Source organism: Strix uralensis, chromosome 18, assembly GCF_047716275.1.
Source record: "Strix uralensis isolate ZFMK-TIS-50842 chromosome 18, bStrUra1, whole genome shotgun sequence".
Classification (NCBI taxonomy): Eukaryota; Metazoa; Chordata; class Aves; order Strigiformes; family Strigidae; genus Strix; species Strix uralensis.
This window is the reverse complement of record NC_133989.1, coordinates 1,576,929-1,604,917: the sequence shown is the minus strand read 5'-3', so window position 1 is coordinate 1,604,917 and position 27,989 is coordinate 1,576,929. Positions and strand designations below refer to the sequence as shown.

The following is a 27,989-nucleotide window of genomic DNA, read 5'->3' as shown; positions in this document are numbered from 1 at the left end:
TATTTCCCTTGCCGACACCGGCTTTGGGTCGGGGCACCTGCGCGGCGTCAGCCGGCGCGATGTGCTCCTCCTTGGACGCTTCGACGGAGGGATTTCACAACTTTGTTGTCGGCAGGGCAGCTTTGCCTCCGGTGCCTGCAAGCTTTTCCAGCCGCTCGTAGTTGGAGGTGTGTTCATTTTCCCCATTTTTTTCCCAGGGCTCGCAGCTGGCTGCTGGCACGAAGGTAATTTTATTAGGTGGGAAGGCCGGGGTCCGGTGTCGAGCGTCCACTCTGCAGGTCGGTGCTTCCTGGAGCCTCGTGTCTGGGCTGGTGGTCCTGGGGTTGGAGTTGGGGGGGGGCGTTAGAGCAACCTCCTGGACCTTTTGCTTGTACAGGTGTGTTTTGGGGGGGTTCGGGCTGCAGCGTTAGCGGGGACTGTCTGCGTTTACTGGTTCTCCACCAAACCACGGTGGGGGAGGACGTGGCTGTTGGGCTGCTGTGGCTGGGTGAGCTGGGAAGGGGCAGAGCTGGGGGGGGATGAGGAGCCCCCCACACCCCGGGGGCTGAGGAACACCCACACCCCAGGGCCTGGGCATCGGGTGACGGTGCTTGTGTGGTGCCATGTGCCTGCAAACCCCATGCCAAAGCGGCTCCGGTCACCTCGGAGCGCACTCGCTGCTCTGGGGGGGGGTGGACTTGGGGCTCTTTGGGGTTTGTTTTTTTTTTTCTTTGGTTCGAGGTTCAACTTTCTGTACGTCAGGCAGGGAAAGAAACGGAAAACGAAAGTGGTGCTGATGAAGCGAAAGGAAATCAGGGCGCTTTGCCCCTCCCCGAAGCCTTTTTAAAGCAGAGGCCGTCGGGCTCCTGGAGAAGGGGGCGGGGGGCCTGGCCGGGCTGGGGACCGGGGCTGCTGCTTAATATTCGTTTGATTATTCCCCGGAGCCGGTACCGCCGCTGCAGGGGGCTGGACCGAGGCTGAACGCGGGAGATCCCCGACCCTCTGCGGGTGAGCAGCGGCCGGCGGCCCCGGGAGCATCCCCTCGGCGCTGGGGGGGGCTGCGGGGGGGCAGGACCGGGATGGGGAGACTCGGCCCCCGATGCCCAGGGTGGAGGGACACGGCGGGGGGGGAGCGCCTGTCGTGTTCGCTGCGGGGTGCGGGCAGCGCTACCCCCCCCCCCCCCCCCCCCGCCGCCCGGTACCGGCGCCCCCCCCCCGCGGTGCCGGCTCCCCCCGGTGCCGGCGGGGCGGGGCGGGGCGGAGCCGCCGTGATGCAATTTCCGCGAAATCCGGCCCAGGTTTGAATGCGGGGAGGCCCCAGAAACGAAACTGGCGGCGGCGGCGGGTCCCCGTGTCCGTGTGTGTCCCGTTCCCCCCCCCACGGCCGCGGTGAGAGCGGAGCGGGATGGAGAGGGCGGGCGGGGGGGGGGGGGGGGGGGGGTCGGAGCGCCCTGGGGTGCTGCAGGGGCTTTGGGGTGCTGCATGGCGTGGGGTGCTCAGCCCCCGTTCGTGCCCGCCCCAGCTCGCAGCATCCCTGCCCGTGCTGGAGCCCCTTTTGGGGGGGGGAGGCGGGGTCAGGGGCAGCTCTTGGGGTGCAAAGCCCCGGGCTGGAGGGCGACAGTGGACCCCCCCGGGGTGCGCGGTGCCGGCACTGGCGAGCGATGCTCAGCAACTCCCCCCTCGCCGCCGCTGAGTTTCGGGGCTGCGGCAGCTCCCGGTGAACTTTTTATAGTTGGATAAAGAAAAGGTGGTAGTTGGGGGGGCAGGTGCCTGGGGGCTGCGCACAAAGCGGGGGGCTCCGTGCCTGCCCGCCGGCTCGGGCAGCGGCGTCGTGGTTGTCACCGAGCAGCGACCGGGTTGTGCCCGCTCCCGGGGCGGGATGGGGGGTGAAACGCCTCGTTGGGGAGGGAGGAGCCCCAAAAAATGTCGGAGGTTGGTTTTGCCCAGGAGGGAAAATACCAGCGGGAGGGCGGGTTGGGCGCAGCCGGGAGGATCGATGGCTGGAGGCGATGGGGTGACACGGGGCAGCGTCCGCCGTGAAGCTCCTCTTCCACCGGTGCCAAACCCTCCCGGCCGGCTCGTGGGGTGCTGGGGGACGCTGCGCTGGGCTCGCACCGCGGCTCCGAGCGCTGGCGCTGCCGAGAGGAAAAACTCCCCGGGGGCCCGGGGCCGGTAACCGGGGTGCGGGGCCTGGCCCCCTCCCCGCAGACGGCTGTCCCGGCGCTCTGACCCGCGCCGCTTGCTCTGCTCGAGGGGCACTTGGCTCACTCCAGCGTAGCGCGTTGCCTCATCTCCTGTCAATAATTAATCGAGGCAAGACCTGACAAAAAAGCCACTTTCCTCCCGCTGGGCCAGGATGGCAGCGGGGCGCGGAGCAGCAGGACTGGGCCACGGAGGCGCCATGAGGGTTCCTCTGCCGTGGCCGTGCTTCCACTCGCCGTTTCCAGGGAAATGTGATTATCCCCGGCTTCTGCGCAGCCCCGCGAGGCGGAGGACGATGCTCGGCCACGGCGTGGCCTGGCCCTGACCCGAAGCGTCTTCCTGAGCGTGGAGGAAACGCTGTTAGTGAGGCGTTGGCGGGGTTTGGTTGGGTTTGGTGCACCAGGCGGCGGGTGCGTGTCGGTGCCTGGGGAGGGTGAGGGGGAGGCAGAGACTCGCCCCAATGGGGCCGTGAGCAGGCACAGAGCTGGGTGTCTGATAAACCAGCCTCTCCGTCTGCCAGAACCACTTGTTTCACCCGTCAGCAGGATGCAAGTGGCTTTAAACACCGGACTAGGCTTTCCGGGACCAGCGTAAAGAAGGTTGTTTTTCTTAAAACGTGCAAAATTCAGCTTGCAAATCACAGTCTGGGGCTTGCTGGTAAACACCGCTGTGGAGCAGCTCCCACCTTCCTCGGGGCACTTGGATATTGCCCTGTTGACACCAGAGCTTTATGATGGGGAGGCCGGCTGTCTCACGGCACACGCTTCCTCGTGCCCTGCATCATTCCCCCGCCCGGGCCTGGATTGCAAAAGCTCCCGTTAGCTTTTTTTCCTTCTTTTCCCTTTCTTTTCTGGTATAAGATGGTTGTAGAGAGAAAAAGGCTTTAATTTGGCTTCAGTGCTGGTGCTGCGCGGAGACTTTAAGAGGGGTTTGCACTTCCTCTTCCCTCCCACCTCCAGACCCAGAGCATGTTCTGGCAGCTTGCTCAAAATCAAACGCTTTCTTAGAAAAATAAACAGCAAGGGAATTGACCCTTTAAAGGTGGAACATTCCCTCTTAGCTTCTTCAGACTGGGATGCCCTTACCAGGCACGAATACCAGTAACAGCCAGTCTGTCCTGTACGATCTTTATGGGTAGATCTTAAAGCATTTAACCCAGCAGGTTGGTGGGGTTGCTGCTGCAGGACCGCGTCTCCTCTGGGCTGTGGATGTGCTGGGACCAGGAAGCTCAGCTCCCGCTCCATGGAGCCGAGTGCCAGCGATTAGATTTCATCCTCTCTCGTGTGTATTACTGAGGTATTTTGGAGTTTTCACCAGTGACAGCGTTGCACAGATGTTGCACAAATCCTGAACGTGAGTGCCTTTCCCAGGAGGGCTTGTCCTAGGGAGGAGACTTCCAGAGGAAGGAAGGAGAAACTATCCGGGGGGAAACTGAAATGTTCCCAAAGCTGCAGATGTTTAGCCCTGAAATGAGACTCCAGGCGTTCCTGCTGGCCGTGGCTCAGCACAGCCTGGCCCCAGCAACCCCTGCCCGCTGCCAGCCCCCCCCCAGGCCAGACCCTGTGCGGAGTTACCGCGACACGCTGAGCCTGGCACAGTGGGGGTCCGTACCCCCACCCTGGGGTCTGTGTTAGCTCCAGCCCATTCCTGCCTCCCCAGGAAAGCCGAGCGGGAACGCTCCCTCCTAGCATTGTGCTTTGGATGAGGATGGCCTCCCCAGGCTGCTGCGGGGGGGGATATTTGCCACCCCAAAAAGGTGCAGGGCGTGGTGCAGGGCGTTCCCCTCCTGCAGCCCCCGGAGCCGTGCTCAGGGCAGAGTGTGTCTCCCCAAACCGCTGCCTCGGTTCCCGGTGGCCGGGGGCTTTGCAGGTGCTCTTGACCCTGGGGGGGTTCGGCGGGAGCTGCAGGGTCTGCAGCCCCGTGCCAGCGCTGTGTTGCCTTCATTGTCTCGCTGGGGATCAGCAGAGCATCCCTTGGGCAGGAGACACAGCGTCCCGCTCCCCCTCCTGCCTTTTTATCGTTTATAGGTTCTCTCCTATATTTTTGTTGTTTCTCAAGATATTTCCTTTCAGTCCAAAGCATTTTCTCTCCATCAGTTGGCAATCAGGCACCACCAAAACCTCTCCTGTGCCCCCAACCTTTTTTTTTTTTTGTGGTAGAACCAGAAAAAAGAAAGAGCTCTTGACCCCTGTGCATCTGGGCTGCAGAAATGTTTTTTTTGTGATGACTGTGACCTTGTTACAATCAGAGGATGGGGATACCCAGGCTCTAGTTAAGAGGCCAGGCAGAGCCGTGGCAGGGCCGTGCTGCCCATCCGCTCGAAGCTCAGCCTGCGAGCGAGGGCTGCCAGCCTGCACGGGAGCACAGAGAGTGCAGGTTTGGAAACGAAGGTGCAGAGATGAGTTGGGGTGATTTAGCTCTCGGTGGGGGGAGCCGACGGCGTGACACAGTGACCCGAATCGTGGCGGAGGAAGAGCCGGTGCTGCCATGGGTCTCCGCCGTGGACTCTCGTCGCGGATTGAAACAGAAAGTAGCAGTTCTGCCCAGCGCCAGGCTCGCTGCCAGACCCGGAGAGATAAACAGGGCTGGTGTTTATCCACCGAACGCGTGTCCAGCCTGCTGCACGGTGGAGAAGTCGCATTAGGTGATTTCCTCCCAGCTCGGCAGCGGGCATGTGCTGTGGCACTGGGATGGGATGCGAGGAGCTCGCTGACGCTGAGCTGGGAGGGCGGGTGATGCTCCGGCTGCCGTCCTGGCTCGATGTTTGCTGCCTGGAGCTTCAGCTGGAGCAGCAGCTTCAGCACCCCCCTGCCCACCTCCCCCAGCACCAAGCCCCCTGTTTATCCCAGAGGCAGGGAAAGGAGTCTTGGTTAAAAGTGAAGCATATTTCTGCAGAAGCAGCACCAAATTTGCCCTCCTGCTCCGTTGTCTGCCGGAGTGCAGCTGTAAATACCATCCTGTACTGCTGGAGAGCTGGTCCTTGGTGGCGGCGTGTCCAGAGCCCGAGGCAGAGGCTTGGCAGGAGGCTGGTGGCTTTGCTTGGCAGCACACCCTGCCCACAGATCTGTCCCGGCGCGCTCCCTTCACCCCAAGCCGCGTGGCCCAGCCACTAAACCCTGCAGCATCATTCCCAGGGATGCTCCTGGCCTCTGGTTACCCAGGAAACTGCTGGCAAATGCCGGAGCCAGTGGCTGGGGAGGGCAGCGAGCCGTGAGTCACCTTCCTCACCGCCGGAGCTCTCCCAGCCGGATGTTTACCGAGCTGTTGGCTGGAGGAGATGCTGGCAGGTCCCTGTTCCAGCATGCCCATCTCCCAGCCTTGGGTGCTGCATCCAAGGAGCAAAGAGGGCGATTGCTTTGTTAATTAATTCCAAATAATCTTTCCTGCCACGGGAGCAGATGGGCCGGGAGGTTGGAGCTGGGTTTTTCCCTCTCGGCGTGGGGCAGCGGTGGGGCTGCCTGGCTGAACCCAGGGGAGAGAGCAGGAAAAAGAAAGAGAAAATTGGCAGGAGCGAAGCGAGGCAGGGGAGGCGCCGGCAGCGGGAAGAGGAAGTTGGATCGTCCGGCCACGGTCCGGGAGGAGGTCGGTGGCTGCTGCGGGGACCGTGCCGGGCCCTGCGGGGCAGCCTCGGCTGCAGCCGGCTCTCCCGCGTTGGGTGGTAGATGCTGATGGGCTGCGGCACGCCAGGGACCGAGCTGAGCCCTCGCCCCTCGGCAGCCTGGTCCTGGCAGGATGGAGCTGGGCGAGGGGCTGGAGACAGACCCCAGGCAGTTGGGTGCCGCGGGCAAGGGCGTTGGGTGGGTTTGGATGCTGGGGGAGGCTTCTGGCTGCTGGCTGGTGAACGGGGCCAGGCTCTGCTGATGCCTCGGCACGCACCCAGCCCGGGACTGGATGATGTTTCCTGCTAAGTTGCTTGTTCCTCATTTCTTTGTCAGGCTTTGTCAACTCGCACCAATGGCTGGCAGGTACGTAGCGAGCTAGGACACGACGGCTCCATGGCACCTCCTCCCCGCTGGCATCACCTTGTAGGAACTTCCCGCCGTTAATTTTGCTCCGCTCAAGGCCCCACCGAGGATGCCGATGGCCAACAGCCTGGCGGTGCCACTGGGCAGCCTCCAGCAGCAGCTGGAGCTGCGCCTGGTCTGCTCCAAGTGCAGCGTGAAGGAGAATGAGATCACCTACCAGCTGCAAGAGGTGGAGCACAAGTGCATGTACGAGATCCTGCTGGCCCGCTGCCGCAGCCGCCGGAGCACGGCCTGGAGGAAGGTGTGCAGGCGGCCAGGCTTCCCCAACCCGACCCGCTACGCCGTCTGCAGGTACTACGTGGTGGGGCTGGGCTGCAGCAAGCACATGAGCCAGTGCACCTTCGCCTGGAGCCCAGAGGAGGCCATGGTCTGGAACTTTGAGAGGGAGCAGCAGTTGGAGCGGCGCTGGCTGAAGGCAGCGGTGCTGCAGGCGCAGCTGGGGGGTTGCCCCCCCGCCCCCCACCCCACCACCAGCGCCGCCGACGAGATCATCAGTGAGTTTGGGGGGAAGTTCCAGGAGATCTGCAAGCATTGCTTCTTCGGCCGCCCCCAGCGCATCTCAGTGGGCGGTCAGGGACGGCTCTGCGAGTCCCACCGGCCCTGGGACCCCCTCCTGGTGCACGTGGTGTCGGACAGCCGGAGGAAGCAGCAGTACGTCGCGGTCCGGCCCTGCCCCGAGTTCCTGCCGACCCTCAGCTACTGCCGGTTCGTCTCGCGGGGCCAACCCTTCAAGCACAGCCCGCAGCGCTGCCAGCACGCCCACAGCGACGTGGAGATGGCTGTCTGGGAGGCCGAGAGGGAGCACGGCTTGGTTCGTGCTGACCTGTTGCCGGCCACCGAGCCCTGCAGCACCAATGGCGAGTCGGCGGCGCCCGCGCCGGTGCATTTCTACTGCCGGGTCTGCCTGGTGACCTTCAGCTCGCAGGAGAGCTTCGAGAGCCACTGCTCCTCCGTTGAGCACGTGCAGATGCTCTCGGTTGACACCTCCATCCAGTGGGCCCACCGCGCCCCGCCGCTTGGGCTGAGCAAGTTCTCGCTGTGTAGCAGGTAAGGCGCCCACCCGGCGCGGGGGGGGAGAGGGCACGGAGAGCAGGCAGCTGCCTGTGGAGCCCCGTGCCACCAGGCGTGGGTGACACCTTGGGACACCTCTCTCCCGACAGAGCGGAGGTGTGCGAAATGGGGAGCAGCTGCACCAAGGCTCATTCCGCCGAGGAGCTGCAGGAGTGGATCCAGAGGGAGAAGGTTGCCACAAAGAAAAAGAAGCAAGCGCTGAAGGAAGGGCTCTTGTCCTACCAGGACCGGCTCATCGCCGAGTATCGCACGTGCTCCAACGAGGTGTTGATTGTGAGTCACAGGCAGCAGGGCGGGAGCACGTTGGTCTGGCGCATTGCGAGAAGCCTTTTGTGTCAGAGCTCAGGAACGGAGCCCACCGCTCACCGTTCTGATGGTGATGCAGGAAGGGACGTCGCATCCCTTGGGGAGGTGTGGCTGGAGCTGTCTGGAAGAAAAGGATCTGGGGGTTCTAACTGACAAGCAGCTGAACACAAGCCAGCAGTGTGCCCAGGTGGCCAAGAAGGCCAACGGCATCCTGGCTTGGATTAGAAATAGTGTGACCAGCAGAAGCAGGGAGGTGACAGTGCCCCTGTGCTCTGCACTGGTGAGGCCACACCTGGAGTGTCGTGTCCAGTTCTGGGCACCTCAATACGAGAGAGATCTCGAGGGGCTGGAGCGAGGGCAGAGGAGGGCAACGAGCTGGGGAAGGGCCTGGAGAATAAATCCTGTGAGGAGAGATTGAAGGAGCTGGGACTGTTCAGTGTGAGGAGGAGAAGGGGAGGGGAGACCTCATCACTCTCTACAGCTCCCTGAAAGGACGTTGTGGAGAGGTTGGTGCTGGTCTCTTCTCCCAGGGAATTAGTGACAGAACAAGAGGGAACGGCTTTAAACTGCAACAGGGGAGGTTCAGACTGGACAGGAGGGAAAAATGTTTCACCAAAAGAGTGGTCAGAGAGTGGAATAGGCTGCCCAGGGAGGGGGTGGAGTCCCCATCCCTGGGTGTGTTTAAGGGCCGTTTGGATGAGCTGTGGGGGGATGTGGGGTAGGGGAGAACTTTGTAGAGTCGGGCTGAGGGTTGGACTCGCTGATCCCGAGGGGCTTTTCCAACCTGAATGATTCTGGGATTCTGTGATCCCCCTTCCTTCACCCCTTTGGAGACGGCAACCCGAGAGCCTGCTCGGGCTACCCGACCGCTGCCGTGCCCACAGGTCCTTTTGTTTCCCGAGGCGTGGGGACACCGAGCAGCGGCGGGCGAGGACTGAGCATGAGGATTTAGTGATGGTCCCCTCTTGGGAGGACGTAGTGTAAAGGCAGAGGGTGACGATGGCCCCAGGGAGGGCTCTGCAGCGGCGTGTCCCTGGGACGTTGCCTTCAGTCCTGCTCCTCTTGTGCCTCCCCACAGATGGCTGAGCACGTCGAGGGTGTCAGAGTGGTGTGTGAGCAGCCCCTGACCGTGCAGTCGGAGGACAGGAGGCTGAAATACTGCTGGAAGTTCAGGGTCCACTCCCAGGTAAGCCCGGCTCTGCGAGCCACTGGCAGTGCTCACTGCTGTGCACAGTTCTTGGGCTTTTTTGTTTGGTTGGTTGTTTTTAATTCTTATTTCTGCAAGGGGCAGAAGGATAGGGACTTGGGGATGTCTGAATGAGGACGGGGGTTGGGTGGTGCAGCCACCGTGTCTCCTGTCTTGTCTCCTGAGGTGGGGCTGGGGCAGACCCAGCTGCTCTCAGCACCTCCCACTTATCATCACAAATACCAGATTCAGCTGCTTTCCTGCCCAGGATTTCATGGGTGTTGGGGACAAGAGGCTGGGTCTAATTATTCTCTTCAACACCAGAGATTTCCCCTTTACAGCAGACCAGCTCAATTTCTATAAAACTGAAACCTGAGGTTCTTTAAGACCTTAAAATAATCACTGTGGGGTTGCACGAGGAATATGCTCCTTTAAGGAGAATTTCAAGGGCTGGCGTGGCACTTGGTTCCCACAGCAGCTTTCGGTAGGGAAGGCTGCTGGGAGGATCTCACCGGCTGCTGGGCTCTTCCCGCCGGCTGCCCTCACCGTGGCCCCGTCTTCTCCTCCACTGGCAGATGCCTCTGCAGCACGTGGCGCTGCTGAAGCGGGAACCTGGAGTCAACTTCTACCTCTCGGGGAATGGGCTTTCCCGGGGCCTCCACTACCTTCGGGGGGAGCATGTGGCCACGCTGCCTTCCTCCCCCCGCACCGCGCTGGTGGAGGTGTGCATGGAGTGCTGTGCCCTCGGCGTCTTCGAGCAGTGGGTGGTGTTCGACTTCGGCAAACGCCCCGTCCTCAGGCAGAAGATCAAGGTGAAGGTGGGCCGGCGGGAGACCCCTCACCACGTCCCCAGCAGCAGGGAGAACAGCCGCCCTGTCAACTTCGTGCGATGGGATAGAGGTAACCGGATGATCGTTCCCAGCGTGCCGAGGACCGGTGAAGATGTGGATCTCCTGGCCAAGTACAAACCTCCTGCTCTGGCGCTGGATTACCAGCGCGAGGGTGGTGCAACCGTTCCCATCACCCGTCTCAACTATCGTGAGAGGATGCACGCCTTCCTCTTCCGTGAGGAAGAAGCCGAACAGGCTCTGATTGCCAAGTAAGTGCCGGGTGTGGATCCGGAGAGGTTCCTCCTTGCTGGGGACCACGAGCTCATTGCTAACCCTTGGGGCCGTGCTGCTACTGAAGCCTCTGTCCCTTCTGGGTTGGGTCCTGGGGTGTCTTCCCAGAAAATGGAAACCTGCCAAGAAAGATGTTTTGCTGGGGGGTGATAGGAGGGGAAGGGCTGGGGCTTGTCCTGTGGCTGCGGTTTAGCTAGAAGCACAGTTTCTGCCTCGTGTGCTCGAGGGGCTGGCAGACCCTCTCTGGGTGTAGGTAGCAATGCCCCCTCTGCAGTGGGGAGGGTGGTCGCTGATGAACCGATGGGCCAGTTCTTCACCGTTCAGTCGGGTGTTTCCTCTTTTCAGGCTCAACCTGCGCGTCCTCATCTCGCTGACCCCCATGCTGCAAAGCCTCTCCATGGGGATGAAGTTTGCCCTCTGTGGTGAGCTGTTTGCTGAAGTGCCTACCCCTTACAACCTCTCACCGGACACCGACGAGGGGTATCTGCTGAGCAGGTCTGTGCCCACGGCTTTCCTGGCGCTTGACCCACCCGTAGACAACCGAGTTTATGAGGTTAGTGTGGAGCATAAAGCCACCACGGAGAGGACCATCTGGCTGCAGATACCAAAGAGATGCTGCTCAGAGCTCAACTTCAAGCCAAACACCTCCCACAAGGTGGAGATCCAGTTCCAAATCGACCAGCTGCTGTTCCGGCAGTGGCACCAGGCTGTGGATCGCCTGTTGGATGAGAAGCTGGTCCTACCAGATGTTGCCAGTTGTTCTGTCCCCTGCTCTCTTGGGTCGCCACAGAAAGGGAATAGCAAGCAGAAACAAGCCATCTCCTTCATCACGGGGCAGGCAACCACCAGCCGGCAGGTCCCGCCTCTTCTCATCTACGGGCCTTTCGGCACAGGGAAGACGTTCACCTTGGCCATGGCCACCATGGAGATCCTCAGGCAGCCCAATATGCGGGTGCTGATCTGCACTCACACTAACAGGTCAGCAGGGGCTGAGGGAAGAGGCAACCAGGGTTGTGGGCCGGGGCCAAGCAAGCTGCTCCATTGCTTGCCTGGTGGGATGAGAGGGAGCCAGGGTGGATGAGATGGAGCCGAGCTGCCCTTTTCTTCATATGCGTTTCAATTACTTAAGTAAATTCATTTTTATTTAATATGTCTTAAACTGCTCCTGCTCTCCACCAAGCCTGGCATGGGTGGAAGTCTTTGTGGAAGAGGCAGCATATTCCTGCCTCATTATAAAATGGGAGTGGGGTTGGAGAGACAGTTGGTTCTTTCTAGCCTTTACTGTGTACTGGAAGAAGTAGAAAGCCGTTGCCTGACCTTGCTGGGATGACATTGTGCTCTGCTTGCCCTTGAAGACGATTGTGCTCTGTGCACATGCCAATTTTTTGACTTTTCCAGGGAGAGTTTGGGGAAGAGGAAATGCAGATCTGGTCTGATTGCCACTGAATCTGCCTTCAGAGAAACCAGGCCAAGACTGTTAAAATTAGAGTAGTGAAAAGAGTGTCCACATCCGATCCTGCAGGCTGTTACTGCCTTAGTTTTTAATGTATAATAGGTGGGTGACTGCTAATCTTGGCCTGTTTCAGGCTGTCTGCTTGCACTGGAGCTTGTTCTGCAGATCTTGTATCACCTGGTTAGCTGTCTGTCAGGGGATGGTTAGCTGTCTGTCAGGGGATGGTTAGCTGTCTGTCAGGGGATGGTTAGCTGTCAGGGTTAGCTGTCAGGGGATGGTTAGCTGTCAGAGGAGAGGTCTGTGTGACTTAGCTCTAGAGAGCAGCAGGGCCACAGATTGTGTTGACCACATTGCATTTTTCCCATATGGAAAATGCACTGAGAGATGCCCTAGGCTTGAGTATCAACTCCTGTTTTAAACCATACTCCCAAAATAGGCCTGGAATTGGTGGCTGTGTAAACCCGGCTTCTTTGTGCGTATGTGAATATCTCCTGTGACGAGGGCGTTGTCACCCAAAGCTGGGGGAGAGTTTGGGTGCGTGTTGGTGAACGATCAGCGTGTTGGGATGATGGTCACAGCCTTTGGGCACAGCACTTACAACTCCTCGATGGTTTTCCCCTTTTGTTCCCCTCCAGCGCTGCTGATATCTACATCCGGGAGTATTTCCATAACTACGTGACCAGTGGGCACCCGTGGGCTGTTCCCCTGAGGATTATATCCACCGACCGTCCCATCAACATGACGGACCCCATCACTCAGATGTACTGCTGCCTCTCGCCAGACCAGCGCTCCTTCCGGCACCCCACGCGGGCGGAGATCGACAGGCACCACATCATTATCACCACCTCCATGTTATCCAAGAACTTGAAGGTTGCCCCAGGCTACTTCACCCACATCATGATCGATGAGGCTGCTCAGATGCTGGAGTGCGAAGCTTTGGTTCCGCTCTCCTATGCCACGTTTGAGACCCGGATTGTCCTCGCTGGGGACCACATGCAGATAACCCCAAAGCTCTTTTGTGTTGGGGATGGACAATCTGCTGATCACACCCTGTTAAACCGACTCTTTCAGTTTTACCAGAAAGAGAGGCACGAAGTGGCTGTGAAGAGCAGGATCATCTTCAATGAGAATTATCGTTCCACCGCAGGCATAATTGAGTTTGTCTCCAAGCACTTCTACGTTGGCAAAGGCAACGCTATCCGAGCCAGCGGGAACATCCCGCCCCATCCCGAAATCTACCCCCTCCTGTTCTGCCACGTGTCTGGCGTGGCTGAAAGGGATATGTCCATGATTTCTTGGCACAACACCTCCGAGATAACACAAGTGATTGAGAAAGTGAAGGAGATCTATATGAGGTGGCCAGATGAGTGGGGTGTCCGAGATCTTAAGAGGATCTGTGTGGTCTCCCATGGGATGCAGGTATGTAGCAGAATCACATGTTTCCCTACCTGAAGGGGCTATGTGTGCACTGCTGACTGCTCTCTAAACACTCCCTAATAAATGCTAGGCTCTGTTTATTATCAGCCTGTCTCTTGTGATGGCAAAAATAGGGAATCTGGGGTCTTGCATGCCATCGGTGTTTTTTCCGAGACGCCCTCCATTTGGGTGGTCATGGGTGGTCGGAGCGGAGATGCCTCATAGTGGGATGGTTTAGCTGAAGATTTCTTTCAGCATCCTCTAGGCAGGTTACCTACAGTGCAGACTGGGAGCACTGGCTGAACCCAGCCCAGGACGTGTGGCTGTTGTCAAGTAACTTTCTCAGGGAACTTGCAGCTGAGAGGGGTGAGGGACCTTGGTGTTGGGTGGGGTGTGTTTCTGAGCTGAAACTGTATTCAGTTGTGCCTCTTTCTCACCAGGTTTCTGCAACAAGACAAGAGCTGAGGAAAAAGCAGCTACAAGACGTGGTGGTAGAAAACTATGAAAACTTGCCAGGTTCGTGTCTTGTGCAATAGTTAGTCACGCCTGGCTGCGTTTTGAGGTCTGTGTGCAGGGAGAACTTTCCCACTCATCACGCTGGTGAACAGGAGAGTCTGTTGCAGCTACAGCCACCGTGTAATGATCAGGAGAAAGAGATACTGGGTCGTTAGCAGAGCTTTTTCTGGCATCTTAGCATTGTCCTGCTTGCTAAAATGCAAAATACCAGCTGACCTTGTGGCAAAATACCTCTCTGGGAGGGTGCGTGCGGTGCTGTTGGGCAGAGTTCCCCTGCCCTTCCCCGTGGCTCTGCAGCCGCCGCAGTCCATTAGGAGAGGGAGTGCCTGGAAATCCTTTGGCTGATTTCCATCCCCTTCTGGTTGGTAATTCTTTGATTTTTGTCCTTTCCATAGTGAATAAGATTTCACACTGAATTAAATCTGCACCCAAGTGTCAACTTGTTTCAAATATATGGACGTTGCTTTGTAGGAGGGTGAAAACCCTGTAAGTGCGATCCCAGGGACTTGAGCATGTGTGAATCATGTGAAAGCCCCAAGTACCAGCGGGAGAGGCCAGTAATAGAAGGGAATTGAAACCAGGATGGCCTGTGGGTACCAGTCGCAGCAAAAAAATCACAGAACAGCTCACTGAAGGAGGAGTCTGCTGCTCTGGATGTCAAGAGAGGGATAGGGCTGGTTTTGTCCTCAAGGACTTAGTTTATGACTCATCCATGTTTTTATTATTATTATTTTTTCTTTATTGTGCAGCTGGGACTCCTCATGGTGAGAATAACTGACCCCTGGGGCATGTTTCTGATCTCCACACCCTTTCTTTGCAGTCTCTTCCCAGCTCTGAAATCGCCAGGGTGCCTCTTGCTGTTTGTTATTTGTCGTGCAATCAGTAGAGCCGGCCTTGAGGGGAGAGGGATGCTTGCAAACGGTCACTGCTCTTGTTCCTGTTCCCTGAGGAGTTTGGGATTCACGGAAAACTCTCCCTGTTTGCGAGGAGTGGCTGGCGAGGGCTGCCGGTGGCACTGAGCATGTGGGGCTGCTCCACGGGCACTCATGACTGCCCTGGTCCATGCTCTGCCTTTCTCCTGTCTCCTCCCTGGTGTGTGGGTGGTGGTGGCCTCATGGTGTCCATCCTGGTTCATGCCTGGAGGCCCTCACAACCCCCAAGAGCTGCTTTATTCCCACCAGGTGACTCCCATGACTCTGCCAAGCGAGGTTCCATCAGCCCACAGCCACATAACGCAGTGTAGTTGGGCAGAGCGCCGGGCGGCAGCCAGGCAGGGTCTTCCCCGTTGGGTTTCCGTGGGTGACTTCTCCCTTGTCCCCTCTGGTGCAGGGCGGGAGTTCCGGGTCATCATCATCAGCACGGTGCACACCAGCGAGAGCCTGCGCGTCTCGGCCTCCCACCACCTCGAGTTCTTCAACGAAGCCAGGGTGCTCAACACGATCATGACCCGGGCTCAGTCGCTGGTTGTTGCAGTGGGGGATGCGGTGGCCTTGTGCTCCCACGGCCAGTGCAGCAAGGTGTGGAAGCGCTTCATCCAGCAGTGCATCGAGAAGGGGAGCGTCTTCCCGGAGAACCTGACGATGGCCCAAATTAAACAGGCTGCATGCGACAAGGAGAGCTGGAGCAGGAGGAGCCCGGAGCGGGACGAGGAGGACAGCGACACGGATTCCTGGAGCTCTGAGGCTGAGAGCGTGAATCCCGACGATCCCATCCTCCAGGAGCTCTTGGATGAGAGCAAGAATGTGCTGGTGACCGTGTCCGAAGAAGGGCTGCTGAACGTGAAGTCTGAGGCTTCAAACCTGTGGGAAGACAGGCGGGAGTACGTCAGCTTCTCCTCTCAGATGATGCAGGAGTATCTGCACATGCACCCCAAAATGTACAAGAGGTGCGAGCTGATCAAGGAATGGTTCGACAGAGCTTCTGCCTTCACCCTCAACGACTCCCCTGCGATGACCATTCAGATCAAAGGCAGGGTTCACTGCGGGATGGCCTTCACCGGGGACGAGGTGCTCGTGGAAATCCTGCAGAGCAGCACGGCTGACGGCGGCAGCCACCGCCCTCAGGGGAAGGTGGTGGGCATCCTAAAGCGCACGGAGAGAGAACGGACCTTCATCTGCATGATGGACGAATTTGATCCCCGGGTGATGATACCCATCGATCCCACCGTCACCAAAATATTCGTCCCAGGGCTGAAAGAGAAACCCAATGTCATTCCCATCCGCAGGCTTGTCAATGGGAAGTACAGGGTGGTCAGCTGCGAGAAGATCAGTCAGGAGACGAGGAGAAGCCAGTTCTTCTGTGTCCAGGTCATCTCCTGGCGGGAAGGGTTTTACTACCCTTTGGGGATAATAACGGAGATTCTGCATGCAGCATTGACTTTGGAAGAAGGCTTAAAGATCCTCGACTTGGAGTATGGTTTGGAGAAGAAATACCCAGTTGCTGTCAACAAGGAGTCGGCCAAATACACCTCCAGCAGCAAACTAGACCTCACCAAGGAAAATCTGAAGGACTGTCGGAGTTACCTGACCTTCACTGTCGACCCCCAAGGTGCCAGGGATCTGGACGATGCTGTCAGCGTTAGGGATCTTGGGCGTTACTATGAGATTGGGATCCACATTGCAGACGTGGCTGGTGTCATTCCCAAAGGCAGCGCCTTGGACCTGGAAGCAAAGAAACGCGGTGTCACCTACTACGCTCCCAACCAGGAGCCTCTGTGCATGTTCCCACCCCACATTAGCCAAGACGTCTGCAGCCTCCTGCCGCAGAAAGATCGTCGGGTGATCTCCTTGTTTGTCACCATAGAAAAGGAGACCGACGAGATGTTAGAGGGAGTCTTCAACATCTCTGTGATCCGCTCAGACAGGCAGCTGTCCTATGAAGAGGCAGAGCTCTACATTAAGGATCACTACAGGGGAGCAGCAGGGGCCCTTCGTTTCAATACGCTGGAGGACTGCATAGCTGTGGCTTATCATTTCTCCAGGATCCATCGGAAGTTTCGGCTGCAGGAGGACTGTTTCTATGACCGGCTGGACGAGGAAAGCTCCCCAGGTAACAGGGGGTCCCATCAGATGATAGAGGAGTTAATGATCATGTTCAACAGTTTTGTGGCTGAGTTCCTCACCAACCAGGAGGACACCAGAAATGTCACTCCTCTCCGGTGTCAGTGTGAGCCAAGCCCTCAACAGTTATCACTCATGAAAAACAAGTACAGCCACATCCTTCCTTTGTCCATCCATCTCTCGCACCACCTGGGAGAGGTGCCTCCTGACCAAGACACCTCTGAATATGTGGAGTTCAGTCTCCTGGCCCCCATCTGGGAGCACCTGCAGTCAGCCGCTGGTGTCCGTGACTTCCACAAGATGCTAGACCTTATCGTTACCGATGACATCCACCCAAAGTTGGCCCCCGTGGCCCTGGAGTTCAGGAGACTGCTCAGCCGCTCCTATTTCAGTCGCTCCAACTCCACTGTCCAGTCGAAAGCGGGCCATTACTCCCTGCACGTTGACTCCTACACCTGGGCTTCCTCTCCCATCCGCCGGTACGTGGATGTTGTGGTCCAGCGGCACCTTCATTCCGTGCTCCGCAAGAAGCCCATCATCTATTCTTCAGATGACATTGAGTTTCTCTGCCGTGACTTCAACAGGAAGAATTCCCAGGCGATGATGTACGAGAAGAGAGCCCACTGCCTGCAGATGGCCACCCAGCTGAAGGAGCAAGTCCTGCAGAAGGTGGCCTTCATAGTGGATATCGAAGGGCTGAACAAGTATTTTAAAGCCTTGTTTCCCCTGAACAAAGAGAGTCTTCCGGATCCCCAGATAATTAACTACAGGTCTCTTCAGCTGATAGAGCAGCCCACATTCATCCAGCAACGGAGCTGCATCAGGCTGACGTGGAAGAAGAGGATATACTCTGTGGAGACGAAGGAGCACAGCCTGCAGGAAGGGCCTCTCTGCGACCACAGCGTCACCCTCTTCAGCACCCGGACTTGGCAAGGCGTGCTGGCAGCCATCAGGAGGGAGGACTTTGAGACCGCTGCCTCCCTCCTTCAGAGGAGCAAGGAGCTGTACCGGCGACACGTGGGCTGGGTCAGGAAGAGCCAGTGCTCGCACTACATGGAGCTCTACATGGAGCTGAGCGCCGGCGACGCGCTGCAGTTCCAGCTCACCACCGACGTCTTCCGGGGCTTCCTGGTGCCCTTCGTGCAGCTGTGGTGCGTGACGCCGGGTTTCGACATCTGCCTGCAGCACACGGAGAAGCCCATTGATTGCTTCTCTGCCTACGCCACCCTGTCATCCAAAGACAAGTACAAACACGCAGCGGAATACAACAAGGTGTGGATGCCGATGAGTGCCATGGAGTCTGCATCATGTGCGGTGGCTGAAAACGACTCGATTGTCCTCCACGATGTCAAAATAACCTGGGCAAAGCAAAGGACAAGCAAAGGACAGCTGCAAGGGAGTTTCCTCCTAAACAAAAAACTTTCGGAGGAGTGCTCCATCGAAGCAGACTTCAACCACTGTTACTTGTGCATTCGCTTAGGTGGGCTGAAGCTTGGGAACCTTCAGAGCGATGAGGACTGCCTTAGCCACGGCCTCCAGAACCTGACTTTTCTTAACAAGGGCAGGTCAGAAAGCAAACTTTTGGTTGATCCAGATACCTACACCTGGGTGGCTCACGGGGTCACTGAAGAGTTCAGCGAGGACGAGAAGTCGGACAGGACTAGTGAGCAGACTATGAACTTTTACATCCACTATATGTCTATGGAGAGGATCCCCGTGGAAATCTCGCAGGCCTCTGCTAAGTTCACAGTGGAGCTCATACCAAAGCTGCTGCCGGACATGTAAGTGTGCTCAGCGGTCACGCTCTGGTTAACCCATCCACGCAGAGCAGCAGGGTCCCACTTGACTCCGTTGCTACACCCAGATGGGCTTTGCTCACTGATCCCCTGAAAAATCTGTCCTTGCCCAGCTCCGACTGGCCATGCGGTTGGGCTGCTGATGTTTGGTGGGGGTGGCAGGATTTCTCAGATCTGTTCTCCAGACGGCCTCTTGCGCTTCTTGTTGACCTTGAGAATGGGGAGATAGGGGAAGGTGCTGTGCTGAAATTTCCCTGGCATCTGTTTCTTATGTTACTGGATTGCTGCAATATGTGTCATAAAAGGGAGTGTGAAGCGCTGGATTAGGGCTGCCTTAGCAGAAGTGCTCCCTGATTTCCCAATCATTCCCCTTTGTTGCAGCTTTGAAACAAGATCGGCTCTTATTAAAGCAGAGCTGATGTCTAGCTTGCCCTTCTTTGTGCACAGCATGGACTGCTGTAGCTCTTTCGGGGCAGAATGTGTTTTTTATTGTGAATTTTAGGAAAAAATTGGAAGCTAATTCAATAAAATGGGGTGGGCCATTATAAAATGGAGCTGAGACAGAAGTTGTGCTCCTTGCTCTCAACATCTTTGCAGGCTCAGCTCTTCAGACAGTTGGGAAATAGTCCCAGATGCAAAAGAGCAGAGTAAGAGTTGTTTTGGTTTAAGTTCTTTGTGGAAGGATTTCATGCAACACCAAAGCAGAGAGAAAGAATAAACAAGGCAGTTGTACAAAGCTGGATTACAATTTTATGCTACATTCATTCGTTCTTATTTTTCCCTGTCTGTCAGACGGAAAGAAAAGGCAATTTGGAGGCTTAAGTATGCCTCTGAGCTTGCCAAAAGCATCGCCCTCGGCCATGAACCTCCTAAAAAAGGTAGGTGCAATATTCACCTTTCTTACCTTGTGGCTACTTGCTTCTGCCTGGGCAGGTGCCCTGGCAGCTTCTGGGGGTCTTTGCCATAGGGGTTACGCTCCCAGGCCAGGAGGTTCCCCTGCCAAGAGGACCTGCCAGCCTGGCAGAGTGAAGGTGCTGTGGGGTGCCTGGCTGGAGGTGATATTCTGATCCCCAGGACTCCCAGAGAAGGCTCATGGGCAGAACATCTTGGCATGGGACAAGGATTCCTTTTAGGTGGTTTTGTAAATGGGCCACGATTGCTTGTACCTGCTGCATCCTCCTGTTGAATCACTCAGGTGCTGTCTTCAGTAAACGTGAAACTTGTTTTCCTGACTCTTTGCCATAACAGTGACCACGTCCAAAATCCTGCAGCAAAAAACCTTTGATCTCCCTGGCAGCTACAGGAAGCTTAACCAGAGTCAGAACCAGGCTATTCTAAGGGCTCTGGGACAATCCTTCACGCTCATCCAAGGGCCACCAGGTAAGGCTGGGGGACGGCACAAGTACGTGCCTACTCTGTTATGGAAGACAGGTTAGAGCTACGCTGTTGCTTTCCGTAGGACCCTTGAGGAGAAGGGAGAAGGTAGCGTGGGTTGGCATCACCCACAGCTGTTCAAGGCAGTCCCCTCTGTTCTTGATTTTTATTTCATGACTGATCATCCAGGTGCTGATCTGGAGCATGGGTGTTGTGGTTAAAGTGTCCTCAGCAACCTCCTTGTTTTTCTAGGCACAGGGAAGACCGTTGTAGGAACTCACATTGTCTACTGGTTCCATAAGCTGAATCAGGAGAGTGTCGAGAAGGAGCAACCACCATCCTCTGAAGGAGAAAAGCACAAGAGGAGAAAGTGCATCTTGTACTGTGGCCCATCCCACAAGTCGGTTGATGTTGTTGCTGGTAACTATTGGTTTTAAGCCCCAGAAGTGGCTGGGAGGGAGAACACATGGCCGTGTGCAGGAGGGGCAGAAAGCGGGGCTGGTCCGCACAGAAGATTGTGCAGAAGGTGGAGGTGGGGCTGACGAGCGAGGGCTGGGGGGAGGAGGCGAGTGCACGGCCAATGCTGGGTGCCTCGCGGGCCGTGAGCTTTCTCAGCGTCGCCAGTGCCTGGTGCTGACTGAGCAGACGTGTTCTCCTTCCCCAGAGATGCTGCTGAAGATGAAGAACCCGAAACCACTGAGGGTTTACGGGGAGGCCATTGAGACATTGGAATACCCATACCCGGGGAGCAACCAGCACCTCTACCGCAAAACCTTGCGGGATGCAAAACCAAAGCATGAGCTCAGGTAGGACCGTGTGGCCCCGCAGGCTCTGGGCGTGCTGGGGAGTGATGTTTTCTGCACCTGTAAAGCTGAACAAGCCAGAGTAAATGCAGTTTCCACTCTGCTACTATGAAGCAGCACTGTTAACGTGCTTTTAATTAATTTTTTCAAGTGAAGGTGTATAGACTAATGTAGGACCTAGTCAGGAAACCCAGGCTGTTGAAAAGATCCTAGATGATTTCATCTCTCTTCTGAACAGCTCTACAAGTCTTTGACTTCATTTCTGCTTGTAGCTGCTAAAGAAGAGTGGTCGTATTTTGTGTCCTCAGGGGTGAACTAAGTATTAGGTCTATAAAGATAGAAGAGTCTGGCTGTGACTTCTTTAGCTGATGGGGTTTCTCCACATAGACAGGTGTGGTCTGCTCCACTGTGGAAGATACCCCTTGGGTCTGTGTTGGGGGAAAATATTTATATATTGACTCTTTATTCAGCGAAATAATCCTGCATCATCGCATCCGGCGGCCCCCCAACCCTCACTGGCGGGATATCTGTAACTTTGACACTCGAGTGAAGAGAGGAGAGCAGATAACAGAAGAAGAAACAAAGAAGTGAGTAGAAAGAGACCCTGGTGAGAGACAGCTGACTTTGGCCGTGTGCCACCTCTGAAGCACCACCCGAAGGAGAGCAGTGCAGCAATCTCCTCCCTCTGCGAGGTTTGGGCTCTACTTGCCAGGTCTCAGCTGACACAAACTTGTAGACTGCGTGAAAGTCAGCGCATTTGTCCTGGCTCATGCAAGCCAAGGGACTAGGTGAAAACATCAAGACTGATTAATAAGATGTGTGTTTGGAATGATGGAAAAAAGCGATTATCTCAGGGTTAGTGGTACAGTGCAGAGCCTCAGCATTGCTTCTGCTCTGGTGCTGTTGCCCGTCTGGCCCAAAAGTCACATTATGTGTGTGTGACACGTGATCCTCCACCCTGAGCCCCTGCCCTGTCGAGTTCAGGACAAAGTACATTTCCTACAGCGTCCATCCTAAGCCCTTTTCTGGGAACACCAGCTCATCCTGGGGAGGGAGATGGAGCCATAATCATTTGGGAAAGTATAGCCTCTGCCTGGTTCCTGCATGAGGAACCTGGAGATGTTTCCCTTATGCATAACCTGGTGTCTTCTGCGTCGACCACCAGGTACAAAAGTCTGTTGTCAGCTGCTCGTGCGCATGAACTGAAAGCCCACGATGTCATCCTGTGCACGTGCTCTGCTGCATCTGCCAGCTCCCTGGAGCAGCTCAATGTCAAGCAGATCATTGTTGATGAGTGTGCCATGTCCACAGAGCCCGAGACCCTCATCCCTTTGGTCAGCCACTGCCATGCTGAGAAGGTAAGTCCCTTCCAAAGATGGGTCTCTAGGACGGCTGCTTGGGCCTCTCGTACCTCTGCGTGTCTTCCACCCCTTACCATGCTGCTCTTCCAAGTTCTACCAGGTTTTAAGGTTGGACTTGGTAGTATCTATGACGGTGTATCAATGTTTCAGCCTTTGGGGAGTTGTTTCCTTTGAGGTATAAGTCTACTAACTATCATTAAATTCTTGAGGCACAGAGAGGTACACGCAGTACAGCAGTATTCTCACTAGATGCACGAGCTGAGCGTTTTCTGTTTGTATCGCATAAAGCGGAGGCCTAAGACCCGCTGTAGGTCTGAAAGCTGTGGTGAACTATTGCATCTGCCTCTCTGCTGGGTGTATCAGCTCAGGTCCTTGTCTTCAAACAGTTACCCCCATGCTGTCTCCTCTAAACTTGCTCTTGGCTTTCTGCAAGAGAAAACAAGTGGTGGTGTGGCTGGATTTTTGGTGCTTCTTTACAGGGGGGGTATCACTGCCACTGAAAAATGGTCTGACCTGGGTAGACAGCGTTAACGTGACAAGAAGCAGAGAGCAGATTGCAGTAGACTTACTACATGATGTCTTTCTCCTGTCAGATGGGAACGAGGCTCCATGTTATCTGGGTCGGGATCTTTATATAATGCCCAGCATGGTCTTTGATTGAGGTTGCTGTGACCGCAACATAAATACGTAGCAGTAAATGTCTGTACAAACAGCCTTCCAAATTGCTGATTGCCTTCACCAGTGCCACCACCTTCACAGTTGAGGTGTCCACTCTTCGTTCCAGGTTGTTTTGCTTGGGGATCACAAACAGCTGCGGCCTGTGGTCAACAATGACTTATGCAAGAGTCTTGGCATGGAAAAGTCTCTTTTTGAGCGCTACCGGAATCAGGCGTGGATGCTGGATGTGCAGTACCGCATGGTGAGGCCCTCAAGTGGGTTGTTTCTTCTCCATCACAGAAAATCAGGGCTTGCCTCAAGCCACTGGGAAACAGATATTCTCCACTAGTGCTTTCCCTTCCTAGAGTAACAATAATGCACTCACCCGGTGCCAGCTACAGCGCAACAGCATTGCAGGTGAAGCCTGCCCCAAAAGATGCTGCAGACTGAGAAGTTCCTTGGGTTTTGCTCACCTCAGTTTCTCCCCTTTTCTCTGCCAGCACAAATGCATTTGCAAGTTCCCATCCCAAGAGTTTTATGAAATGCGGCTGAAAACATACCCCCTGCTTCTTCGTCAACCCAGCGTCTTCCACCACAAAGATAACGGCTGCTGCCCTATCATCTTCGGGCACGTGGAGGGGAAGGAGCAGAGCCTCATAATTTCTACTGAGGATGGAAACGAGAACTCCAAATCTAACCCAGAAGAAGCGGAGCAGGCGGTGAGGAGGGTCTTGGGGAGTTGCTGGACATGCGGTGTTGTGCGGGGTGACCCTGGGGATGGTGGAGGGACGATGAGGAGCGCTATAGGATAAGGATCAGCGGGGTGCAGCGTCTGCCTGGCGTCTTCACAGCTCTGGAGCACATCGCAATGCCCCTGGGCAGAGGCAGCTGTAGGGCAGCATGACCCAGAGCAGGGCGAGCAGCACAGCCGGGCACCATCACCACCCTGGGTGCTGCAGGGTGCTGGTTCCCTCCGGCCCCGCTCCCAGGTGAGCAGCAGGACCCTGGTCTCCCCAGGTGAGGATGGTGAAGCAGCTGACACTAGATGGCACCATCCGGCCGGAGAGCATCGCCGTCCTGAGCCCCTACAACGCCCAGGTGTCCGAGATCAGCAAGAGCCTCCTCAAAGAGGGCATCCGGGGGGTGACCGTCTGCACCATCATGAAGAGTCAAGGTGAGGCTGGTGGGAGCGGGCAGCGTTGGTTCTGTTCTCTCCTGCCTTCCCGAGGACTGAAGCAACTTCTCACAGAGACAGTCTTCGAGCAAATCCTACACCAGGGTTGTTTCAGCTGCAGAGGAAGCATCCCTGGGCTGGATTTCTGGGTGATTTGTGATTATAATAAATCCTTTGGGAACCTCTGGAGTGCCCGGGCAGGGTGACACTGCTGAAGACACGAAGGTGGAGGATGTCTGAAGGGGGTGTTAAAGAACCGTGTAACACGTGCTCTTCGGAGAGCAACAACCAGGAGTCCAACAGCCTCCAAAGCTGGAGGAACCCAAACGGTGGCTGCCGTTTTCTGGGTCTTGCTGTAGGGAAATGAGTGTCTTGTGGGGTGGAGGGGTGGTCAGATACTTCCTTTTAAAAAAATCTGGTTCAATTCCGCTTTCTAGGAAGTGAGTGGAGATACGTGATCCTGTCGACCGTACGCTCCCGCCCCTGCTCAGAGATTGACAGGAACCCCACGAAGAGCTGGCAGAAGAAGTACTTGGGGTTTGTGACCGACGCAAACCAGGTCAACGTTGCCATTACGCGAGCACAGGAAGGACTCTGCATTTTAGGTGGGTCTCCTGGGAGTGCGCGCAGGCCTGCAGGGGAACGGGATGCTTGGCTAAAGGGGTGGAGATCCAGACTAGTGCAACTGATGGTCTTGCTTTATTCTTCTGCCCTTTAGACTGCCTGTGGTTTCAAAACTGGGTTATCTGGGCAATCTGTGCGCAGCAGAGATCGTGCGTGGCTCGTATGCAGCATGTATAATTAGTTTTTCTCACCCTCTGGTTCGGACCACGTTGTTTCTGTCACTTTTGCATGCTAGAGCTCTCTCCTAACGGAATTTGGCTGCTTATTTTCCTCCGAATCACGCAGGCGTAGGCTGTGGTGTGTAGGGCAGCTGCTCGCAGGTATGACAGCACTGAAAAGGGAGCTGGGATTTTGCGGAGTTCTGGCTGAAAGAAGTGTCCCTGCAGGTTATCCAGCACCCTTAGGCTAGAAATGTTAGACAAAAGTTTCTGTGACCTGTCGTCGAGCCTTTTCTGGCCACTAACCTGCTGCCTCCATCCCTGTGCCCTCAGGGAACCGGTACCTCCTGGAGTGCAACCCTTTGTGGAGGAGACTGCTGCAGCATTACAGGCAGCACAACTGCTTTACTGCAGCCCAGGGGATTTTGGTCAGGAAGACTTCAGCCTTGCACCGATGAGGATGGGTCGTACCTCGGTGAGCTCGTCCCTCTCTACCTGGGCTGCGTGACGTGTGCCTTGGGAAGGACGCAATCTTTCCATTATTTAATGACTTATGGAGCCAAACGCAGCGGGGGAGCCGGGATCTTCCCCTGCACAGTGACAGCTCAGCTCCAGCGCGTGCTTTGGCAGCTTGGGGGTTTTTTAATCAGTGCAACTCAGACAGGAACTTTCAGCTCTAGCAAACCAAAAACCATTGGAAATGGATGGATGGGTGTGTGACTTTATTGATGATGATACTATTTTTTTAACTGTAAGATGCTCAGCGGAGCCCCCATCCTGTCTGCCAGTGCAGCTGCGCTGTGGGGACCAAACACTCGAGAGTGGAACGGCTGCACGCACCGGCGCCGCGCGGCGAGCTGCGCTTTGCCATAGAGGACCAAAGCTTCTGAATACTACCACTCATGTTAGACCAAGGCCAGGGAATTTTTAAGGCTTCTCATCTCTCAAAGCAGAAAAACATTTTTTTCTGTTTGGGTTTGTTTTTTTTTTTTTTAAAGTGAAAGAAGAAAGCAAAGAGAGAACCATGTACCACTCTTTGTCTAGCCATGTTCTCTGAGCGTGTAAATACCACAGAGCCAAGGCCAAGTTGATTTTGTAAATAGACTTACTTGTTCTTTGTACAAAAGAGGTTGTCCTCACTAGTATAGTTAATGAAAAGCGAGGACCGCCCCTACCAGGAAACATTGGAATTTGTAAGCGTATTTTAAACTGTTCTGAGTTCAATTTGAAATCTCCTCCTGTAAGATTCCCCCCTTTCCTACCCCGTATTTTTTTTTAAAGCTGCTTCTAATTTATTAACTTTTAACTCTGTGAATTTGTTTCACAGTCTTATGGCCTGAGTTTTTAAGAGCGGTGATGGAAATTTCATAAACGCAGCACAGCATATATGTGTATAATGTATTTTTTTATTTTAAGTAGCCAAACTGCTGTGAACTGGAAGCTGTGATTCACCAGAGAAGGCTGCTTTTGCCCGGTAGCGTATGGCCGATACAGAAGTCTAGCGGTGAAGTGGTGCTCTCTGCTGAATCATGGAGCTGCTTTTTGAAGCATGATATTTTTGAGGGAGGGGGTGTCTTTTATCTCATTTCAATTCTGAATGTATGAAGTGCCTGCCTCAGCTCTCCCCAAGACCGCACGCTTTGCTGTCTCTACATGTTCACGTGGGATGGAACCAGGATGCAGTCACGCTGGTTTTGCCCCACGTCTGTGCTGTGCTGGGACACAAGTCCTCCTCGGTGTTAAGTGAGGGGTCCCCGTGGCTTCACAGCGCTATGGCAGGGATGGATTTTGTCCTGTGTTTGTGACTGAAAATGCAGCAAGGCTCTTTCCAGTGTGGAGGAATGTGCAATAAGAAAGCGTTGTGTCTGGAAAAGTCCATATTTAACGCTGTGTTTCTTCTCACGACTCTGTGTTAGACTTGACTCAAGAGCCTATGGAGAAATGTTGTTGTTCTCTTCCTTATTTTAAACTCCCTTCCTGCACTTCTGCGTTTGGTGGGTTTGATCTCAACGCTAGAGACCACCCAGGCTTGCTCTGATCTTTCTAAAGCGTAATAACGGGCACATGGCTGGTGATCCCATGAGGGAGAGAAGCCCATAGGAAGTACCTCCTGCTAGTTCTAAAGATGCTTGATAAAAGCTGCTAAGATGTAAAATTCGTTGTTCCTCTTTGAAGTCATCCCGGCTGGGATCTTAAAAGATATCTGCGCCAGCCTGATTTTGCAAATATTATTGCCATTCCAAAATAAACTTGTATAGGAATCATTTTGTGGATTAGTGAAATGCAATCGTGGATCTCCAAGGTGATGTGGAGAATCGCAAAAGATGCTGGAATTGTTGGGATAAATACTTTAGCGTGGTGCCAGCATCATTCTAACAAAGTCACCTTGGTCCCTTTAGAACTGATGGGTCTTATTTTCATGATTTACTGTAAGTGAAGAGTCTCTCCCCTGGTTTTTTTTTTGCTGGTTATTTCATTACATGTAACACAAATGAGGAGACTCACCCCAAGTGTAGTGACTTAGTCCAATGCTCTTGTGCGGGCTTTGGCCATGTGTTGGTATAGACCAAGGAGAGACCTCACAAAGCATCTCCCTTTGCCCTCCGAGGGGAAAAAATGTTTATTGCTCCTCCTTGGGGGTTAAAGCCTAGACTGAAAGGCTTTGCTTGGTCACCTCTGTGTTGCAAGACAATATACATATTTTATTTTTCCTCTGAAGATGTGTTTTGTAACTGGTGTTTAGAAAATGCTGCCCGAGACCACCCAAGCAGCAGCAACAGCCAGGCTGGGCTCTTGGGCTGTTTGGGCTGTGAGCAGGTACCTGTAGAGTTGGTCGCGCAGCTGCAATAGTCAGGGATAGCAGAAAGTGCAATTAATCAAACTTTGAATAGACTGTTAGTGACAGCTGAATATTGCGTTCTTGTCCTTATGTTTATAGATAGAGAGACTCATAGAAATTAATAGAGAAAAAAGGTTCAAAGTCGTCTGGTTTCATTTGCACACAGAGCTTTGAATTTACTTTTGAAAGAATTTTATGTTCAAGCACATATTCTGAAAATACTTACAAAACCACCAAACCTTTGGTAATTCCAATAGGAAACCACTGGCAGCGTGGTGCACAGGGTATCTGTCCAGTCAGGCTCCACATTTTCCGCAGCTCACAGACAAAAGAACGTTGTTGCAGGACAAAAATATGGGTTCATCCAACGGGATAACTTAAATTTCCTCGGCGCTAGTTAGAGCTTGAGCCCGAGTTGAACACCGGGAACCTGCGCATGCAGCCAGCGGGGTGCCGGGTGGTTCCAGCCGTCGCCCTGCGTCCTGCTCGGACCAGCAGTGGAATTAGGGATGTCCAGAGCCAGGAAAATCTCTCCTTGGCTCCAGCTGGCAGAGGAGAAGCCCACTGGACTGTTTTTAAAGGGTTTGGACAATCAATTTACTGCAATAAATTGTTGTTTTTTTTTTTTTTTAAATGGAAACGAAATGTTAAATGAAGTGTAAATTAAGGAACTTTAAATGTGGCAGGTTTTTATCTTTTGTATGTCTGTGACTTGCAGAAAACCTCAAAGGACATTTTGGATACAAATATTTTTACCTGCTTCTACCATTTATAAGAATGAACCTCAACATTCCTTTTTTGATATTTAAGCCATAATTGTAAAAATTATTTCAGTTTATTTAAATAATAAATTTTATTACTAAAACGTC

The 27,989-nt window shown here is 54.9% G+C and overlaps 1 protein-coding gene across 2 annotated transcripts; it reads left to right on the top strand.

The window, feature by feature from the left end:
- Positions 1-865: 865 nt before the first annotated feature.
- HELZ2 (helicase with zinc finger 2) lies at positions 866-27,989 on the top strand. 2 transcript variants are annotated; one of them, XM_074887853.1, is made up of 20 exons: positions 866-987; positions 6,117-7,253; positions 7,367-7,550; positions 8,662-8,769; positions 9,345-9,868; positions 10,236-10,868; positions 11,979-12,762; positions 13,200-13,275; positions 14,605-18,115; positions 18,923-19,008; positions 19,379-19,510; positions 19,757-19,924; positions 20,169-20,310; positions 20,778-20,894; positions 21,473-21,665; positions 22,453-22,587; positions 22,826-23,044; positions 23,343-23,499; positions 23,937-24,104; positions 24,615-27,989. In XM_074887853.1, exons 2-20 carry the CDS (start codon positions 6,256-6,258, stop codon positions 24,737-24,739), a joined length of 8,460 nt encoding a protein of 2,819 aa, XP_074743954.1. In that variant the 5' UTR covers positions 866-987; positions 6,117-6,255; the 3' UTR covers positions 24,740-27,989. The 2 variants fall into 2 exon arrangements, with proteins under 2 accessions (XP_074743954.1, XP_074743953.1); XM_074887852.1 differs by lacking the exon at positions 866-987 and adding an exon at positions 1,287-1,368.

Excerpts from the sequence above, each read along its gene's own strand:
- HELZ2 (XM_074887853.1), top strand. The coding sequence starts at position 6,256 with ATGCCGATGGCCAACAGCCTGGCGGTGCCACTGGGCAGCCTCCAGCAG. Across the intron at positions 8,770-9,344 it reads AGTTCAGGGTCCACTCCCAG|ATGCCTCTGCAGCACGTGGC; the intron begins GTAAGCCCGGCT and ends CTCCACTGGCAG. Across the intron at positions 9,869-10,235 it reads GAACAGGCTCTGATTGCCAA|GCTCAACCTGCGCGTCCTCA; the intron begins GTAAGTGCCGGG and ends TCCTCTTTTCAG.